At 45.4% G+C, this 21,867-nt stretch overlaps 1 protein-coding gene across 1 annotated transcript in view; it reads right to left on the minus strand.

The window, feature by feature from the left end:
• Positions 1-570: 570 nt before the first annotated feature.
• The window catches only part of LOC137228654 (solute carrier family 23 member 1-like), a 45,068-nt gene continuing 23,771 nt past the window's right edge, over positions 571-21,867 (minus strand). The window contains exons 5-12 of the mRNA XM_067745566.1: positions 17,285-17,466; positions 16,243-16,363; positions 14,990-15,146; positions 13,908-14,161; positions 4,788-4,952; positions 4,276-4,384; positions 2,805-2,900; positions 571-1,526 (exon numbers count right to left, since the gene is read on the minus strand). Of these exons, the coding sequence (XP_067601667.1) occupies positions 1,270-1,526; positions 2,805-2,900; positions 4,276-4,384; positions 4,788-4,952; positions 13,908-14,161; positions 14,990-15,146; positions 16,243-16,363; positions 17,285-17,466 (1,341 nt within the window). The 3' untranslated portion in view covers positions 571-1,269. The remainder of the gene's footprint in view (positions 1,527-2,804; positions 2,901-4,275; positions 4,385-4,787; positions 4,953-13,907; positions 14,162-14,989; positions 15,147-16,242; positions 16,364-17,284; positions 17,467-21,867) is intronic.

Below are 21,867 nucleotides of genomic sequence, written 5' to 3' on the forward strand. Positions count from 1 at the left end.
GTGTTCTGAGTGCTTTCTGGTGAGGCCCCTGGGCCTGTACACTGGGTGTGATGGTTAATTTTGTATGTCAACGTGGCTAGGCCATGGTACCCAGGTATTTGGTCAAACATTATTCCAGGTGTTTCTATGAAGGTATTTTTTTAGAAGAGATTAACATTTAAATCAGTAGAGCTTGAGTAAAGCAGATTACCCTCCATAGTGTGGGTGGGCCTCATCCAATCAGTTGAAGGACTGAATACCAAAAGATTGACCTCCCCCAGGAAGAAGAATTCTGCCAGTAACTGCCTTCAGACTCCAGCTGTAACTCTTCCCAGCCTGCTGGTCTACCCTGCAGACTTTGGACTTGCCAGCCTCCACAATCACATGAGTCCATTCCTTAAGTCAATCTCTCTCCCTGCCCTGCCCTCCCACCACCCCCATATATGTATGTGTGTGTGTGGACACATGTATATATCTCTCTGCAGACATGTATGTGTATACACACACCCACACCCCCTATTGGCTCTGTTTCTCTAGAGAATCCTGACTAATCCACTGAGGATGCAGAGAGAACAGGTTCGCCTGGCTCTTTACAGTTTATATATCATAACAACAGTGGCTCTGCTCCACTGAAGGCCTCTCAAATGCTTTGACTGTTTCATGTCCCTGTGAGAACCTGACATGCAGGTTAAGTCTTAGGATCCAAACCTGGTCCTGACTCCACAGCGCCAGGGCCCACAGCCTCACTATACCGTCCTGTGATACACAGTCTGACCCCAAGGACTGGTGCAGGGATTGTAGCTTTGCTGGCCCTTCGGTGTTCACAAATGGCAGGGGCCTGGCGGGGAGGGACCTGCAGGGGAGAGGCCTGGAAGAAGAAGCGTCTGGAAGAGAAGGGCCTGGGGGGGGCTGGCAGGGCCTCCAGCCTCTTTGGGGAGGAAGAGAACTGTTCCCGTCACCTTTCAGCAAACAGCCCCATCTCCGTCGCCTGCCCCACCCAAAGCCTCTTCCTCCCGATGCATCAAAATACTGCCAGGAGGACTGGTTTACACTGGAGATGGGAGGGCTGGAGCATGGTGGAAGGAAGCAGCTTGAGGCCAGACCTCGGTGACTAAGTGACTGGGTCAAAGCATGCTTGTCATGGTCTTAATCTAATACTTATTTGGCTGCCACCCCGTGCGGGGTGCAGAGGTACTCAAGAGGGCAGGGTCCCCTCCATACGTGAGTGGGGAGCTCAGCACATTGGGTGGGGGGATAGTGAAGCCTCTGGGACGTGCAGAAGGAGCGTCCTTACATCCTGGTGTCTGTGGCGCCCTTGGGTCGCTCTTCTGAGGGGTCCCAGGAGCAGAGCGTCAGCTGGCTCACCCCCACCTCACCTCTCCCACCACGTTCCAGTTTGGGCCAGAAGGGGAGGCATCGGGTGCAGGAGGATGCGCAGAACCTGGTGCCGATCCCCCAGGGGAGGCTGTAGACCTCCGAGATCTTCGTAGTCTCCTCAGACTTCTGGATTTGATTCCACGCCAGGAGGCCTCTCTCCTCCAGGCTTCCTAAAGAGAGCCAGCAAGCAGTCAAGCCTAGGCCCTGAGGGAGGGGGCGGAAGCCTCTGGCCCCCGCTGCAGGCACTCACGAGGCCTCGTCTCAGTGCCCTGCACCTGCCAGCAGCCCCTCCTCCCCCTCCAAGCCCATCCCAAGAATCAGCTCAGCTCAACTCAGCTCATCATCAGGTGTTCCCTGAGCTCCGGGGTACGACCTTCTATGAACCACTGTTCTTTCCTCATCTTCCAGAGCAGACCTTTCTATATTTCAGTGTTTCTGGAATGCAGATGCATTTTACATTTGGTGGAGAGAAGAAATGTGGGAAATGGAATACCACGAAGCAGGAGCTATCACAGAGGTCCTTTCAAGGGGCCATGGGAGGATCAAGAAGGGAGCACTGAAAGCCACCAGTGAGGGCAGCTCTGCGCTCTTCACCTCTGCGCTCATGGGCTTCGTTTGCTCATCATCACACTTACTTCCCTGTACTGTAATGGTCTGTTGTCGTGTCTCTCTCCCCTACTAGCCTGTGAGTTTCTAGAAGGCAGGGGGGCATGTCTTGCAGCCCTTTGTATCCTCAATACAGAGCACCTGGAACACAGTGTACTTGCTGTGGTTTTTACTGGAATATGAATAAATGAACACATGCATTCTCTCCCTCGTCAACTAGACGGCAGGCTCTAAGAGAGCTGGGGCTATGTCTTTTGCTTTTTGCTTCTGGTGTATTTCTCACCTTAGGGTCCTTTTATGGGCTGAATTGTGTCCCCCCCCCAAAAAAAATCGTGTTGAAGCCCTAACCCCACAAACCTCAGAATGTGACTGTATTTGGAGATAGAATCTTTAAAGTGGTGATTTAGTTAAAGACGTAAAGATGAGATCTTTAGGGTGGGCTCTAATTTAATCTGACTGGTGTCTTTATAAGAAGAGGAGATTAGGACACACAGAGAGACACCAGAGATGCACACACAGGAAGGAAAGGCCATCCATCTGAAAGTCAAGGAGAAAGGCCCCAGGAGAAACCAATCCTGCCAACACCTTGTTCTTGGACTTCTAGCCTCTGGAACTGTGAGGAAATACATTTCGGTTGTTTAAGCCTCCTAGTCTGTGGCATTTTGCGATGGCAGCCCTAGAAAGCTAGTACAGGCCCATACACCCCACCCAGATGCAGGGCCCACTCAGGGTATGCTGTGGCCAGTCTTACATGAGAACTGGGGCTAGAGAAGCAATGTGGGTGACCCAAATGCTGACCATCTACCCAAACTGCCAGCTTACAGAGCAGAGGTGAGCCCTACCAGGGATGGTGTTGTCCAGTAGAAAGCCCAGAAATCCACCAACAAACATGCCCGTGGTCAGCAGCACCTGGATGACCTGGTCCAACTGCAGAATCCCTAGAGTGAAGACAGAAGTGACAGGGATTAAAAAATGGGCAGAGGGGGCTTCCCTGGTGGCGCAGTGGTTGAGAGTCTGCCTGCCGATGTAGGGGACGAGGGTTCGTGACCCGGTCTGGAAGGATCCCACATGCCGCGGAGCGGCTGGGCCTGTGAGCCATGGCCGCTGAGCGTGCACGCCCGGAGCCTGTGCTCCGCAATGGAAGAGGCCACAACAGTGAGAGGCCCATGTACGACAAAAAAAAAAAGGGCAGAGGATCTGAATAGAGATTTTTCCAAAGAAGATATACAGATGGCCAATAGGTACATGAAAGGTGTTGAACATCACTAATCATCAGCGAAATGCAAATCAAAATCACAGTGAGATATCATCTCACACCTGTTCGGCTTTTACCAAAAAGACAAGAACTAGGAAGTCTTGGCAAGGGTGTGGAGAAAAGGACCCTTGGGCACTGTTGGCAGGAATGTAAATTAGTGCAACCACTATGGAAAACAGTATGGAGGTTCCTCAAAAAATTAAAAATAGAACTACCACATGACCCAGTAATTCCACTCCTGGTTATTTATCCAAAGAAAATGAAAACACTAACTCAAAAAGATATATGCACAGCCACCTTCACTGCAGCATTATTTACAAGAGCCAAGATATGGAAACAACCTAAGTGTTCATCAATGGATGAATGACTAAAAAAAATGAGGTATATATTTACAATGGGTATTATTCAGCCATAAAGTCTGGCTATTTGCAACAACATGGATGGAACTTGAGAGCATTATGCTGTGGCATGAATCAGACAGAGAAAGACAAATACTGTATGATCTCACTTATTATATATAGACTGTTAAAAAAAAAAACTCATAGAAAAAGAGATCAGATTTGTGGTTACCAGAAGCAGGGGGTATGAGGAGGAGGAATTGGAGGAAGGTGATCAAAAGGGACACACTTCTGGTTATAAGATAAATAAGTACGAGGGATGGAATGTACAACATGACGACTATGGTTAACACTGCTGTATGATATATAGAAAAGTTGGTAAGAGAGTAGATCCTAAGAGTCCTCATCACAAGGAGAAAATTTTTTTTCCCATTTCTTTTTATTGTGTCTATATGAGGAGATGGGTGTTAACTAGACTTATTATGGTAGTCGTTTCACAATATATGTATGTCAAACCTTTATGCTGTATACCTGGGACTCATACAGTGATGTATGTCAATTATATCTCAATAGAACTGGAAATAAATAAGTCATGGTGATGTAATGTACAGCATGGTGACTATAGTTAATTTTTTTAAAAAGTGACAGGAATTCCCAGGGACCAGGGACCCCACCAGCTCTGCCCCTGGAGTGGTCACAGTCTAGAGGATGGAGAATCACCTGTGTGGAGCCTCTCCGGGTTCTTGTTCACCCAGTTGGGAACAGCAAGCCCACAGTAGATGGAGAAGCCAAAGACAAAGATGTTTCTGGACGAGTTCATGTCCACGTACTGTAGGAGAGAGGCCCCCACGGCAGAGCCGGAACGATCAGTACCTGTATTGCACGTCAGTCAAACACCCGCCCAGCCAGCCACCCCCGCCCCCCCACCACTTGAGACTGGAGGGGGAGTCTGGGCTCAGAGGGCACAGGTTCTCAGACAAGTCCCGACTCCCACTTGACCCTGGGAGCTGAGTGGTCTGGATAATCCAATTCAAACTGATGCAATTTTGTTTTTCAGAAATTCGGGTGCTTCTGGTTATTTCTTTCTCCCATTTGGGGCCAGTGCGGTTTCTGGGACTGAGGACTCCCTTCCCCTCCTCCCTTGTCCCCACCCTGTTCCATTCATCTCCATCCCCATATGCTCCTTTCAGGAGATGCAATGCTGCTGCTTTCCTAAGGGTGCCTTGCCTCACCTGAAGATTGGAAATCCCCACGGCAGTGATGACCCCAAACATCACCAGGAACATGCCTCCGATCACAGGGGTTGGGATGGTGGCAAACGCAGCCCCGATCTTCCCAAATATGCCCATCAGGAGCAGCACGCAGCCCGCCGCAACAATCACCATCCTGCTCCCTACCTGTAGCACTCAGGGAGGTGGGGGAGAGACGAGGAGCTCAGTACCAGCTGGGTCACACACCCTGGAGGCCTCTGCCCTGCTCCTGGGGCATCACAAACAATGGCTCCAGGGGACCCACAGGAGCAGCATCGACTGACCCAGAAATGGCCCCCCTCTACTCCCACATGGTGCTGGCGAAAGCATGAAGGTGTGACCTTGGGTCCCAGCCTCTGCCCTCACCTCTCCTCTCTGCTGCTCTCATACATGTCTTCAAGTCCTGACTCCAATGCTCCTTCTCTAGGCAGACGTTATAGTGAGGCAAGAAGTCTCTCTTGGGAGGGAGTGGCCCAATGCTTAAGAATGGGGTTTGAGAGCCAATCCCAACTCTGCCTCTAACTAGCTGTTCGGCTTCACGCAAGTTATCTAACCTCTCAAAATGTCAGCCTCCAAATTTAACAGGGGATTAATAATACTTACTTCACAATCTCATTTTAGGAGGACAGCATTACCTTGATACCAAAGCCAGATAAGGACAGAAAAGAAAAGAAAGTACTGTGTGGGTTCACTTATATGCAGATTTTTTTTCAACAGTAAATACTGTAGTACTAAACAATCCATGATAGGTTGAATCTGTGAATGTGGAACCACAGATGTGATGGAACCATGGATATGGAGGGACCACGTGTACAGAGGTCCAACTATAAGTTATACACGGATTTTCGACTGCAAGGAGGGTTGGTGCCCCTAACCCCACCCCACTCCCCACATTGTTCAAGGGTCAACTGTACAGACCAATATCCCTGATGAATACAGATACAAAAACTATCAACAAAATGTTAGCAAACCAAATTTAACAGTACATTAAAAGGATCATACACCGTGATCACCTGGGACTTATCCCTGGGATGCAAGGATGTCTCAACATGTGCAAATCAATAAATGTGATACACCACATTAATAGAATGAAAGATAAAAACATATGGTCATCTCAATACACACAGAAAAAGCACTGGACAAAATCCAACATCCTTTCAGGATAAAAAAACTTACAACAAATTAAATATAGAAGGAATGCACCTCAACACAATAAAGGCCATATACAAAAAGCCCACAACTAACATCATACTCAATGCTGAAAGGTTGGAAGCTTTTCTTCTAAGATCAGAAAACAAGACAAGGGTGACAACTCTCACCACTCCTATTCAACATATTACTGGAAGTCATAGCCATAGCAATCAGGTTAGATAAAGAAATAAAAGGTATCCAGGGCTTCCCTGGTGGCGCAGTGGTTGAGAGTCCGCCTGCCGATGCAGGGGACACAGGTTCGTGCCCCGGTCCGGGAAGATCCCACATACCGCGGAGCGGCTGGGCCCGTGAGCCATGGCCGTTGAGCCTGCGCGTCCGGAGCCTGTGCTCCGCAACGGGAGAGGCCACAACAGTGAGAGGCCCACATACTGCCAAAAAAAAAAAAAAAAGGTATCCAAATCAGAAAGGGAGAAGTAAAATTATCTTTATTTGCAGATGGTATGATCTTATATATAGAAAATCCTAAAGACTCTACCAAGAAATTGTTACAACTAATCAATGAATTCAGTAAAGTTGCAGGATACAAAATCAACATACAGAAATCAGCTGCATTTTTCTACACTAACAATAAAACATCTGAAAAAGAAATAAAACAATCCCATTCACAATAGCATCAAAGACAATGAAGTACTTAAGAATGAATCTAACCAAGGAGGTGAAAAATATAAGACTGATGAAAGAAACTGAAGAAGACACAAATAAACGGAAAGGTATCCCATGTCATGCCTGGAAGAATTAATATTGTTAAAATGTCCATACTACCCAAAACCATCTACAGATTCAATGCAATCCCTATCAAATTTCCAATGGCATTTTTCACAGAAGTAGAAAAAAAAAACCTAAAATGCTTATGTAACCACAAAAGACATCAAATAGCCAAAGCAATCCTGAAAAAGAAAAATAGAAAAAAAGCTGGAGGCATCACACGTCCTGATTTCAAACTATACTGCAAAACTATAGTAATCAAAACACTATGGTACTGGCATAAAAATAGACACATAGACCAATGGAACAGAACTGAGAGCCCACAGATAAACCCATGCATATATGGTCAACTAATACTTGACAAGGGAGCCATGAAAACTCAATGGGGAAAGGATAGTATCTTCAATAAATAGTGTTGGGAAAACTGGATAACCACATGCAGAAAACTGAAATTGAACCACTATCTTAACACCGCTCACAAAATTTAACTAAAAATGGATTAAATACTTAAATGTAAAACTGGAAACTGCAAAACTCCTAGAAGAAAACACAGAGAAGCTTCTTGACATTGGTCTTGGCAATGATGTTTTAGGATATGACACCAAAAGCACAAGCAAAAAAAGTGAAAATCAGGAACTTCCCTGGAGATCCAGGGGGTAAGACTCTGTGTTCCCAGTGCAGGGGGCCTGGGTTCGATCCCTGGTCAGGGAACTAGATCCCGCAGGCATGCCACAACTAAGAAGTCCACATGCTGCAACAAAGATCCCTCATGCTGCAACTAAGACACAGCTCAGCCAAAAATAAATAAATATAAATCTTTTTTTAAAAAAAGTGAAAATCCAAAAGTGGGACTACATTAAACTAAAAAGCTTTTGTACAGCAAAAGAAACAATCAACAAAATGAAAAAGCAACCTATTAAATGGGAGAAAATATTTGCAAACTGTATAGTTGGATAAGGGTTTCATATCTAAAATATATAAAGAACTCATATAATTCAATAACAACAACAACAACAAACAATTTTAAAATGGTCAGAGGAACTGAATAGACTTTTTTTTCCAAAGAAGACACACAAATGCCAACAGGTACATGAAAAGATGCTCAACATCACTAATCATCAGAGAAATGCAAATCAAAACCACAATGAGATATCACCTCACACCTGTTAGAACGGCTATCATCAAAAAGACACAAGGTAACAAGTGCTGACAAGGATGTGGAGAAATGGGAATCCTGTGGACTGCTGGCGGGAATGTAAATTGGTGCAGCCACTATGAAAAATGGTATGGAGATTCCTCAAAAAGTTAAAAATAGAACTACCATATGATCCAGCAATTCCACTTCTGGGATTATCCAAAGAAAATGAAAACACTAACAAAAAAATATGTGCACCCCCCCACCATGTTCATTGCACCATTATTTACAATAGCCAAGGTATGGAAACAATCTAAGTGTCTGTCAACAGATGAATGGATAAAGAAGATGTGGTATGTATAATGAAATATTATTAAGCCATAAAAAAGAATGAAATCTTGCCATTTGTGACAACACGGATGGACCTTGCGGGCATTACGTTAAGTAAGTCACACAGAGAAAAACAAATACTGTATAATATCATATACATGTGGACTCTAAAAAAGCTAAACTCGTAGAAGTAAAGAGTAGAATGGTGGTTACCAGGGGAAATGGGGAGATGTTCATCAAAGAGTACAAACTTTCAGTTAGAAGATGAATAAGTTCTGGGGACCTAATGCACAGCATGGTGATTATAGTTAACAAAAATGTATACTTCAAAGTTACTAAGATAGTAGATCTTAAATGTTCTCACCACAAAAAAGAAATGGTAATCATGTAATGTGATAGAGGTGTTAGCTAATGGTGGTAATCATATTGCAATATATAAGTGTATCAAATAAACACACTGTACACCTAAATTTACACAACGTTATATGCCAAGTGTATCTCAATAAACCTAGGGGAGGGAACTGATGTGCCTGGGGCACAGTGATGCAGGGTGAGAGACAGGAGATGGGATGGAAAGCAAGGAAGGGACTCTGTCATGAAGTACTTTAAGGGCCATGGAAAGGAGTTACGATAAATTCCAAAGACAAAGCATAAACAAAACGTAGTATATACATGCAATGGAATATTATTCAGCCTTAAAAAGGAAATAAATTCTGACACCTGCACAACATGGATAAAACTTGGACATTAAGTGAAATAAGCCACCCGCAAAAAGACAAATACTGTATGAGTCCACTTATATAAGGTACCTAGAGCAGTCAAATTCATAGAGACAGAAAGTAGAATGGTGGTTGCTAGGGGCTGGGAGAGGGGGGAATATGGAGTTGTTGTTCAATTGGTACAGATTTCAGTTTTGCAAGAGAAGAGAGTTCTGAAGATTGGTTGCACAACAATTTGGATGTACTTAACTCTACTGAACTATACATTTAGAAATGGTTAAGAGGTTAAATTTATGTTACATGTATTTTACTACAATTAAAAATAATAAATCCAAAGACAAAGGAGACTCAGTAGAGTTGTGTCAAGCAGGGTAGTGACATGATATGATTTACATTTCAAAAAGTTCCCTCTAGGAACCTTCCTACACTGTTGGTGGGAATGTAAATTGGTGCAGCTACTATGGAAAACAATATGGAGGTTTCTCAAAAAACTGAAAATAGAGTTGACATACGATCCAGCGATCCCACTCCTAGGCATATATCTGGACAAAACTCTAATTTGAAAAGATACATGCACCCTTATGTTCACAGCAGCACTATTCACAATAGCCAAGACATGGAAACAACCTAAATGTCCATTAACAGATGAATGGATAAAGATGTGGTGTGTGTATACAATGGAATATTACTCAGCCATTAAAAAGGGTAGTGTTATTTGCAACAACATGGATGGACCTAGAGGTTATCATACTAAGTGAAGTAAGTCAGACAGAGAAAGACAAATACCCTGTGATATCACTTACATGTGGAATCTAAAATAGGACACAAATGAACTTATCTACCAAAGAGAAACAGACTCACAGACATAGAGAACAGACTTGTGGTTGCCAAGGGGGAGCAGGTGTGGGGGAGGGATGGCTTGGGAGTTTGGGATTAGCAGATGCAAACGATTACATATAGAATGGATAAACAACAAGGTCCTGCTGTATAACTCAGGGAACTATATTCAACATCCTGTGGTAAACCATAATGGAAAAGAATATGAAAAATAATGTTATATAAAACTGAATCACTTTGCTGTATAGCAGAAACTAGCACAACATTGTAAATCAACTATACTTCAATAAAATAAGTTTTTTTAAAAGTTCCCTCTATAAGTCACTGCATTATTATTAATTGATATATTTTCTCAATTAGGACAAATTAGATTTTCTCAACAAGCAATTATCATGGATTATGTGTAAACTATGATTCCTCCTTCATCTACTGGAGGTTCATTAAGATACAAAACAGAGACAAGGCTCCTCCCCATGGTATTATACAGCATTAACTGGTCCAAAATCAAGGATCAGTTGTGCTAGAGTCACTACTAATTGCTATCACCTGGTTTGCATAGGGTTTCTCGAGCAGCTAGGAGTTTGGGAATGCTAAAGAAGTACGTTTCACCCGCTTAGAGCAGCTATTAGATCTGGAAATAAAAAGTTTCTACAAAGGTTAAAAAAAAACCCACTATGCTGTGAAGATTATGGGCTCTGGTCCACATCCCATCCCAGTACCAGGCACACACAGCTGTCACACGTTGGACAGTAATGATTGTTGTGCTAGTCAAGGGTTGTATCTAGGGTTTGAGTGACAGCTACCAGTGAGACAAAAATGACCTCTGACCTGGAAGCATTCAGCCTCATCCTCAAAAGTTGGAGTTGTGCTGCAAATGTCTGAATATCCCATCATAAGTCTATTATCAATGAATGTGTTTAGGTAGTTCTTGGACCTCTTCTCATGCATTTGTTTCTACTCCCAGTCCTTAAAAGATACTCTATGTGACAGACTCTAGGTCTATCCACCTCATTACAAATAGCTCAATTTCATTTCTTTTTATGGCTGAGTAATATTCCATTGTATATATGTGCCACATCTTCTTTATCCATTCATCCGATGATGGACATTTAGGTTGCTTCCATGTCCTGGCTATTGTAAATAGAGCTGCAATGAACATTTTGGTACATGACTCTCTTTGAATTATGGTTTTCTCAGGGTATATGCCCAGTAGTGGGATTGCTGGATCGTATGGTAGTTCTATTTGTAGTTTTTTAAGGAACCTCCATACTAGTCTCCATAGTGGCTGAGGTGGATGGACCTAGAGTCTGTCATACAGAGTGAAGTAAGTCAGAAAGAGAAAGACAAATACCGTATGCTAACACATATATATGGAATTTAAGAAAAAAAAATGTCATGAAGAACCTAGGAGGGGTGGGATAGGGAGGGTGGGAGGGAGGGAGACGCAAGAGGGAAGAGATATGGGAACATATGTATAACTGATTCACTTTAAAGCAGAAACTAACACACCATTGTAAGGCAATTATACTCTAATAAAGATGTTAAAAAAATAAAATAAAAAAAGATACTCTAGTGTAGTTTCAGTTTTGCAAGATGAAAAAGTTCTGGAGATCTGTTGCACAGCAATGTGAATACACTGAATACTACTGAACTGTACACAAAAATAATTAAGATGGTAGATTTTATGTTATGTGTCTTTTACCACAATATAAGCATTTTTTTAAGATACTCTAGTGTCAACACAACTTGAAGTCCATTAATGCAGCAATAAAGTAGCAGATTCGGCCTTTGCTTATTTTTCTTTCCAGTTTAAGAGCTAATTTATTTAACTGTCTTCATTAGAAGACAAGTGATAGGAATTAACCACATCAAAATAACTTTTTTTGTTTACAACCCTAGCAATGAACCGTGCCTTTGTGGGAACAAAGGCGTGCTTCTAAGCACAATAGATCAACTTGTCAGGTTCAACCAATACCCTTTGCATATAATAATGGTCTCATAAAGATGGCAGGTCACCCCCAATCCTACTACCACGGAATTTATCATGCAGCCCTGGGCATCTTTTGGTCTCAGGATTCACATCTGGGCTGGGAGCCATGACACCCTAGAAAAGTGATGGGAGATCTTTGGCCTTCAGCCTGATTTCTCCGGACTGACCAGGGGAGAACCAAGAATAGGTCAGAGCCCATGAATGCAGATGCAACACGGGGCCACAAGGGGGAGGTGTGAGTCCAAACCAGAGTTAATGGGTCTGAGGGATTTGTAGCCTGTTTGGTGTCTGTGTATCTTTTCTTGCCTGCTCTTTCTCTCTCCTGTAAAGGGTCTTAGTTTAGAAATGATACATCAAAAAATTTTTTGTTCTGTTTATTGAATATAATTTTCTGTTCTGCGTGAGATATCTTCCCTTCAGCAAGAAAAATATTTGCTGCTTTATACTTACACAGGCCATTCCCACATTTCTGTGTGGGTCAGTGGCCCTCACGTAGAAAAATGTTCCTCTCACTTGCACCGAAGGTCTTGAAACTTTGGGGAAATGTCGAAGAGTCCACAGTGTCCAAGCACATAGAACTTGCCGTAGGGTTGGGTGCTGGCTCTGCTGTTTGCTCACGGATTTTAACTCTCACTATGGGCCAGAGGCCATGCAGGGTACAGAGGTAGATAGGTCCAAGGGAGCTATCAGAAAATACAGGGTGGGGATGTGGGTGGAGGAAAGTGAGTACTTTCCAAAGCTCACTTCACTTGTGCTGGGAAACACTGTACCTATGCACTGAAGCATACAGGAAAGCAACATCGTAATGATATTCTTTTCTAAGTCACCTTAGAAAGCACCATCTTGGGGACTTCCCTGGTGGTGCAGTGGTTAAGAATCCACCTGCCAATGCAGGGGACACGAGTTCCATCCCTGGTCTGGGAAGATCCCACATGCCACGGAGCAATTAAGCCCATGCGCCACAACTACTGAGCCTGCGCTCTAGAGCCCGTGAGCCACAACTACTGAAGGCTGCGTGCCTAGAGCCCGTGCTCCGCAAGGAGAAGCCACCGCAATGAGAAGCCCGCGCACCGCAACGAAGAGTAGCACCCGCTCGCCGCAACTAGAGAAAGCCCACGCACAGCAACAAAGACCCAATGCAGCCATAAATAATAGTAAGAAGAAGAAAGCACATCTTGAAGAATTCTTGCTGACCTCATGAGGCTTTCCTGTGGAAAATGGGAGCCTGGAAGAGATTTTAAGCAGGGACTAATTTAATTGGGTTCTAGAAAGATCCTTGGGCAGCCATGTGGTAGCTAGATTAGAGATGGGCAAGATCCTGGGAAGAGACAGTTAGGGATACTGCCATGTCCAGGTGGGAGATGATAAAGCTGTGATACTGGGAATGGAGACAAGAGGACAGGAGGGCAGCACGCATGCTGAGAAAACAGAATCCACTGTGAGAAGCACACAACAGAGAGAAGTTAAGGATGACTGGGTGAATTCACGAAGACAAGGTTTACGGGAGAAGAAGTAAGGATGGGGGCATGGACTGAGCATAATAGAGGCCATTCTGAGTGTGAGGTACCCTTGGGACATTCAGGTGGAGGTGACCACAACCAAGAAGGTCAAGTATAGTAAGCAAAATAAAGGCTCCTCAAAGATGTCCATGCCCAACCCTGTGAATACGTTACCTTAATGGCAAAAGGACTTTGCAATGTGATTAAGGATTTTGAGATGGACGGAGTAGCCTGAGTTACCCAGGTGGGCCCAGCCTAATTACATGCATCCTTATGAGCAGGTAATCTTTCCCAGCTGTGGTCAAAGGGAGACGTGACTAAGGAAGAAAGGTCAGAGAGACGCCATGTTGCTGGCTTTAAAGATGGAGGAAAGGGGCCAGAGCCAAGGAATGTGGGCAGCCTCTAGATGATGGAAAAAGCAAGGAAATGGATTCTCCCCTGTAACCTCCAGAAAGGAACACGGCCCTGCCAATCCCTTTACTGTAGCCCTGTGAGACCCGCACTGGAATTCTGACTTCCAGATCAGTAAAATAATACATCTGGGCTGTCGGAAGCCATCAAGTTTGTGATAATTTGTTGCAGCAACAATAAGAGGCTAAGACACTGATGACAGATTCAGGTACCCAGGCTGCCCACCCACCACCCCACCCCCGGGGCCACTGTCAGCAGCCTTACCCTGGTGATGCCCAGAGCGCCGACATTCTCGCTGTAGGAGGTGGTGCCATTCCCCGTACCCCAGGCCCCTGCCAGCAGGCAGCCCAGGCCCTCGATGCCGATGCCTCGGTTGATGGCGTGCTTCGGAGGGGGTGGTGCCCCCACCAGGCGGGCACAGGCATAATAATCGCCTACCGACTCCACCATTGAGGAGATCACCCCCGCGACGATCCCAAAGACCCCAGCCAGGCTGATGGTGGGGAGGCCCCACTGCCCTGAAATTGCAGCGCAGAGGGAATGTTCATCCGGAAGATAACAGGCTGCTGGACCCCAAATAATTCCCTTGCCAGAGGGTTCTCCGGAAGGCTTTAAAGACCAGGCAACATGTCTTCCAACCCAACAGCTCTCCTGAAGCTTTGTCTCAGACTCCTGCCCTCCCGTGCCTCCCTGAGGGTAGGTCAGAGGCCCTGACCTTGAGGTCACAGTGCACAAAAAGAACCAGAAACCGGGCCTCTTTCCGGGAAGGCCTTGAAGCCTTTTGAAGGCCTCCAGGATTCTTACTCAGGGAGGTTCTGGCTCCCCAGTCCATGAGGCCAGGACCTCCTCACCCCTACAACTGGAACGTGGTTATTCTCACACCCTGAGCCAAGAACTGCAGGGAAAGGAGATGCCCTTGACCAGCAACCCAGAAATGTTCTAATTCAGTCCCAAGCCTCCCTTGTGTGGGATCCACCAGTTCCACGAGGAGACCCAAAGGTTGGCTAAGAGGTCAGGATCCCTCTGTGCTTTCCCCACCCGCAGTGGATGGGGCCTGAGCAATGTGGAGGAGGGGATGAGGCATGCGGGCCAGGAAGGAGGTAGGTCTGGGAGAGGGAACCTTTGGTCTACCACCCCCAAAGCATTCTTAGGACCACCCAAGGGTCTCCTTCCTCTCTTAGGGGTCTCATATGGACTCCGTGGGGCCTGTCCCTCCTTGCCAGATCCCATGGAGGAGATCCCGTCCCGGCTCTACTCATTTCCCCCTCTGGTGCCTGAGCCTCACGGGCAGTCTTGGGAAGCACATGCCCCAGGCAAGATGGGCCCCGGCGTCGGCGTCTCGTTACCTGGGTAAGGGAAGCGAAACCAAGGAGCCTGGCTCAGGACGTCGCCTTTGGTGTCTGTGCGGGCCAGGTACCCGTAGGCTGCAGGTGCCGAGGGGAGGGCGTCGGTGACTGTGAGCACGAAGCACAGCAGCCACGAGATGCAGAGCGCCAGCAACACCTGCCAGAGGGAGGGAGGCGCCCTTCACACTGGGCCCCACCCCTGCACCTGCCCACACCTCCCAGAGAGGGTGGGCGAAGGAGGGAGTCGGGAAAGCTCTTTGAGATGAGGAAGTGTTGGGCTACAAACCCTTCCAGTGACAACAGGAATCCGCTGTGTCAATGGATAATGAACACATTACGGGAATAGAGAAACTAAACTGTGGGGAGACCTTGCGTCAAGTAGAGGCAGAAATGTCTAGGAAAGTGGACACAGCCTGGGTCAGAAGGATTGCAGTCTGACTCCCTCTCTATTGCTTGCTGGTCCCATGACCCTGGATCAAATTCCCTGAGCCTCAGTGTCCTCATCTGTACAATGGAATTACAACCATTGCTCTGCAGAGCCTGAGGCAGGATTTCTTAAAGTGAGGTCCTCAGATATACTGACTTTTAAGCTCTGATGGTAGAACCCCTGACATCGGCATTTTTAGCAATGTCCCCAGGTGATTCTTATGCATACCGAACTTCTGAACCACTGGCCTACAGGATTGCTGAGGGATCAATGAGATCACTATGTGGAAGTAACTTTTTATAATGCAGGATGTATTTCACAGATAAATTGAACCTGAAAACACATTTGTGTGGTTGGCAATGGCACCTACTTGACAGAGTGGAGCAAATTCAACAGAGAAGGCTCTGAAAAAGGAGACACCATCATTGTCAGCAGGATCTGAATTATCCAGGAGCCAATGAGAAAGAACCTGATCTAAGCAACTTGGCCCTTAGTTTTGCACCTTTAGCGGTGAGCCTGGCTGTCTCCCCCAGTGCCATGCTATGAGGACGGCCCAGGGACACGAGAAGACTGTCCCACAGCAGTGCCCAGGGCAGCAACCTGGGGCGAGTTCTCTACTCCTGGGAGAGAAGCAATGAGGGAAGATCTGGGATGGCATCACACCAAGGCTCCCACCACCCACGGGGCAATTAAGGGAGGCTCAGGAGGCGAGGCCGCTGCAGGTGGAGAGCATTTGACTTGGGGGCCATCTGGGAGAGCAACAGGCTGTCCCTCACTCTCCAGGTGAGTCAACTAAGAATGGCAGAGGGTGGGGAGCGCTTCTTACAGGGAAGACCTGAAACAGGTAGAACTTAGAGGTGTGACACTTCTTCTCTCTTCCGTAAACAGGCACAGGCACCGCGATGTTTTTCAGGTACTGAGAAAACAGCACGATGAGGAAGATGGTCCTGAAACAGAAACAAACCACACCCAACCTGGCAAACTTGGGCTCATCACGAGCAACGGTCCGGGAAGGCGTGCCATCACGTGTCTCTGGGACTATGGGGCAGTGGCTGTGCTGGGAGGGTCCCCATCTAGGCCCTGCTCTGCAGTGTAGGCAGCATCCTGCCAGTTCTGAAAAGGTGGGCAGGCCCCTTTCAGAGGCTGCTGGTGGCTGAAGAGGAACAGTGGGCAGGGGCCTGAGAAATAAGCATGGCAGCTGCACAGATCCAGACTGAAGCCAGTGAGGCCAGAGTCAGGCCACCTTCTCTCCCAGGTGGTCCTGCAGGTCCTTGCGGTCAGACCACAACAGACAGAGTGAATGAGCGTGTCCAGGGTCATGCCCAAGTCCCTTCAAAGCTCTGTTTAAATGCTGAAGGCCTCTTTTTCTGGGAAGCCTTCCTGACACCACCCCCCACCCTCGGCAAGCTGGCTGTCACCACCCCATCCCCTGAACCAGCCGGCACACTGTGACTCTCATCACTGTCTCCTGGTGTCACAGGCACTTGGACACAAGTCTTATCCCTCTACTACGCTACAAAATGCTTGAGAGCTGGGGCCATGTCTTTGCACTCTTCCCAGGTGCTGGAGGTTTACCAATATTTGCTCAGCGAAAACCTAGGAGGCAGGGGACGGGTAGCATCAGCTGTCTGTGAACCCTACGCTAAGTATGTTTATACCCTGCCTGTGATGAACTTATTGTCTGTGAGGACTGACAACATAAGAAATAGTAATAATACATTCTAAGTAGCCATTTCACTGCTTTTAAGGTATCGTGATGTTTGTGAAAGTATTTGTAAACCACCAGAGTTTGCCAATATCCAGGACTCACTCTTCTTACTGGGTAATCTTCCTCCAAAGACGGCCCACCTTCCCCAGAGGGTGCTTACATGGCAGCAATCCCCCAGTGGATCCCGGCGTCATTGCCCGCAGAATCGAAGAGAGGCAGGGCCACCAGGGAGATGGTCGGAGCAATGGTCAAGGGGCCGATGAAGCGCATGAGGAAGCCAATGAGGCCTGAGAAGCCCACCAGCATCTGGACACAGGAAGCAACCATGATGGCTCCCTGCAGCTGAAGAGGAAGCATGGGGCTCAGCACCTGGGAGCCTGTGGCGGGGCCCCCCAGATTGGTGGTACCTTCAGAGGCAGTGCAGGGGCAAAGCTGGACCCCAGAGGAACTGAGGGAAGGTGAGCTCGGACCTCACTCCTCTCTCCAGTCCTCTATTTCCAACTGTCTGTTGGACATTTTCACCTAGTGTGAAGTTTTTCAGGAAGTAGATTTCAAGATTATCTATTGATCACAGTGATAATGTGATGACTCGTAATACTGGCATCACCCAGTTATGTATTGAACATCTTGCTGATTTATTTGTCTCTGTTTTCCTACTTTCTATTGCAGAGGTTGGCAAAGGTTTTCTGTAAAGGATCAGAGAGTGAATAGTTGAGGCTCTGTGGACCGTACAGGCTCAGCTGAAACTTTTCCAGGCAAGATGGAAACAAATGAGCTTGACTGTGTTCTAATAAAACTCCACTGATAGGCACTGAAATTTGAATTTCCTACAATTTTGACATGTCATAAAATATTATTCTTGGATTTCGTACAATTTTGACATGTCATAAAATATTATTCTTGAATTTCTTACAATTTTGACATGTCATAAAATATTATTCTTGAATTTCGTACAATTTTGACATGTCATAAAATATTATTCTTCTTTTGATTTTTTTTCAACCATTTAAAATATAAAACCATTTTTAGCTTGCGGGCTATAAAAAAACAAACAAACAAACAGAAAACAGGCAACTAGCCAGCTTTGGCTCACGGGTTGTAGTTTGCCAACCCCTGATCTATTGGACTGATTGAGTTTTACTTTACTTCTCCTTTTCTACTTTGCTAATATGGGTGTTATTCATGTTACCCCTGAAAATGTTCCTTGCTTTGAAGTCTGCTCTTCCTGAAAAGAAAGAAGTCTGACTCCTGCTTTCCTTTGATCAGTGTTAACGTGGTATATTCTTCTCCATCCATTTACTTTTAATCTACATGTGTCTTTATATTTAAAGCCGGTTTCTTCTGGACAACATACAGTTGGGTCTTGTGTTTTGATCCACTCTGACAATCTCTGTGCCTTTAGACCAATGACGTTCAAAGTGATTATTGATATAGTTGGATTAATATCCACCATAACCATTACTATTTTCTATTTGTTGCCCTTGTTCTTCATTTCTGTTTTTGTCTTCTACTGGTTTTCTTCCTTTTGTGGTTTTAACTGAGCTTTTTTTCCCCTCTCCTTTCTTAGCATAACCATTATCCTTTTTTTTTTCCTTTAGAGTTTGCAATGTACATTTACAGCTAATCCAAGTCCCCCCCTTTTTTTTTTCTTGTCACACCACAGGGCTTGCGGATCTTAGTTCCCAAACCAGGGATCAAACCCACGGCCTTGGCAGTAAAAGCGCAGTCCTAACCACTGGACCACCCGGGAATTCTCCCAAGTTCACTTTCAAATAACACTATACCACATCATGAGTGGTGTGAGTACTTTATAGTAACAAAGCAATCCTAATTTCTCCGACCTAGCCTTTTTATCATTGCTGTCATTCATTTCACGTATACATAAGCATACACAAGGATATAAAAAATTTAAAACCACCATAATACTGGAAGGTGAAGTTTAAGTTGGTCTAATGTGTTGAAAACTGAGCTTGCCATCTCTTCCCAGAGTTTTCTACATTTTCTGCTACCACCACTTTCTAAAAATATAATCATTACTTACTTGTCCTCTTTATTACTTCTTATCTCCCAGAAAGTAATGACACCCCTATTGGTCCTATATTTGCCTCACTTTCATTTGTGGCTAGTATCGTGATGTAGAGTTGGACTGCTAACCATTGGTGGCTTCAAGACTTGAGATGTGTGTGAACAAATTTAACTTAGTGAAACATGGAAACTCTACCTTAAATTCCAATAGGCTGGCCCAGTGAATTAAACCAATCCATCAATTAATAAAAGAAGATTGAAGCTTGAAAGAATCTTCCCTTGTTTACAGCACTGGTGAAAAACACTGGACCAGCAGATGGAGCTAAAATACCACAAATAAGACTCTGGGTTTGTACTCACTGTTGGACACTTGAAGGCAATGTGGGAAAAAAATAGTGGAGGCTACAGTCTTAGATCTGGGCAAGAGAACTCCCACCCTGGGGCCTCTGCTTTAGAGCAGGGGTTGGCAAACTTCTTCTGTAAAAAGCCAGATAGTTAACATTTTAGGTTTTGTGGGCCACATACAGTTTCTGTCACATTCTTTTTTAAATTTTAAACAACTTTTTAAAATGTAAAAACCATTCTTAATTGGTGGGCAGTAAAAAACAGATTACAGGCTGGATTTGGTCCAAGAGCAATAGTTTACTGACTCCTGCTTTAGAGGACTCACAAACACAAAAATAAATGGTAAATGTATTTAAAAAACATGGTTGTGTCTGTAACTTGGGATCCTGTGCTCAGTGCAGGCACAGCATGACCCAAACATCCCTAAACATCCTCTCTCACTACTAATACTGTGTCCTCAAAACACAAAGTAACTGCTTCAGACCACTGCAGTGTTGAGGCAGACAGGTCATGAGAACACAGGAAGAATTCGAGCAGCAGAGTGCTTAGGTAGGAGAAGAGACGAATTAACTTGTCAGATCTTTCCTCTTGGATAGCACAAAGGCAAGAGATTCCTGCACAAAAAATTATAGTTCTCAGTAGGTCTAAGTGGAAGGGAAATCCTGCCCCTGGCATCTAGCAGAGCAGGGTAAGGAAACTGATGAAATAAAACTTATATTTTAAGGCAGGACAAGTAAAAAAATTACACATAAAGTTCTCTGTGTGTGTGTGTTTGGGCCTCCGCCCTCCCTAATGTGCAGTGTGAACCTGCATTACACATTAACCAGAGCTCCTCAAAGATAAGGGGCCTGCTCAACCGTAAAGATCAATTGTTTTTCTTTCTTCTGATGCTAGCAATGTAATTTCTTAAAAGAACAGCGTTCCCTCCCAGCTCTGTAGGGGGTCATGGGGACTGGCTGCTCGCTTTGTACCTGCTTATCTGGACAATGTATCCTTGGTGGACTTTATGTAAAGTATCAGTGTGTCATTTTGATGTTCGATCCTTTGTCTCAAAAATGTATATGACTGTGCCTTCAACTTCTAACAGGTGGAAGGGTTCCCAGAGCTTCCTGAGAATCTGCTTCCTGGGTTTATAATCCTCAGCTTGGCTCGAATAAAATTCCAATTTTTTCTTCTTAACTTGATAGTTAATTAAATTTTCGCTGACAAAATCCACTTCTTATTCTTTGCTTAGTTTTAATTTGGATTTACGAAAGCCAAGTATTGGCTCCCTGGGGGACAGCAGAAACAAACCCCCCCAAAACCTCAGACCACATGTATTTTGTGATTCATGTTATCAATGATATAATAAAACTAGGCTGCACTGAAGAAGAAATACATCCTGCTTTGGAAAAGGTGGTACAACACACAGCATTTGAAGACTGGCCAACGGACCTGGCAAAAATCCAGGGCCCACCCGCTTGACAAATGAAATCCTTAGGTATATCTTGGTCTGGAACTACATGGAAAAGTTCTTTAAACATTAAAAACCTCTGTTAACTCTGGGTCCACCTTGAGAAAAAAAGGAAGCACAAGAACTTGATAGGTCATTGAAGTACATCCACATCTGGGTGCACTGTTGGACTGTATACCAGAGCACGGCCACATGCAGAAAGGCTGTTTTTGAAAGGGAAGAACAGCAGAAGGTTCTGGCTGAAATTCACAAGTTATGGCTCAGACTGGTCTCAGAGTGGTGTCCTGACCAGCACAGTGCTCCTGAGATACCAGAAGCGTCAGTGGTTCTGTCCATGCTGAATGAGGACTGACCCTGGCAGATGCCTGGCGCTTCAGCTCTGCGTGGGGCACTTGGTGTGGAGGCGGCCCAGAGCAGCTACTCAACTACTCTCCCTCTGAAGGACCATTCCTAACTCGTCTGCTACGGGGCACTATTTGGAATTAGAGCACTACTGAATGGCACCAAATAACTCCAAGATCAGAGATCCCAATGGTATCTTGAGTGACGTCAGAAAGACATTCAAATAAGGCAGGGGATCATCAACAGAATGTGCTAATTAAAGGGAAATCGTTATATTCAGGAAAAGAAAAGGCAGTTACACAAGGAGGCGTTCATAGGATCCATGAGTAAGTGACAGTCCCCCTCCCCTGGGTGGACACTACCTCACGAGATAATCTATCTCTAACAACAGAGCCTTGGATCCCACTATGTGGATCTTTGAATTCAAAAAGCACTGCTTGGGGGGACTTCCCTGGTGGCACAGTGGTTAAGAATTCGCCTGCCAATGCAGGGGACACGGGTTCAAGCCCTGCTCTGGGAAGATCCCACGTGCCACGGAGCAACTAAGCCCGTGCGCCACAACTACTAAGCCTGCGTTC

The sequence above is a fragment of the Pseudorca crassidens genome, chromosome 8, assembly GCF_039906515.1.
Source record: "Pseudorca crassidens isolate mPseCra1 chromosome 8, mPseCra1.hap1, whole genome shotgun sequence".
Classification (NCBI taxonomy): Eukaryota; Metazoa; Chordata; class Mammalia; order Artiodactyla; family Delphinidae; genus Pseudorca; species Pseudorca crassidens.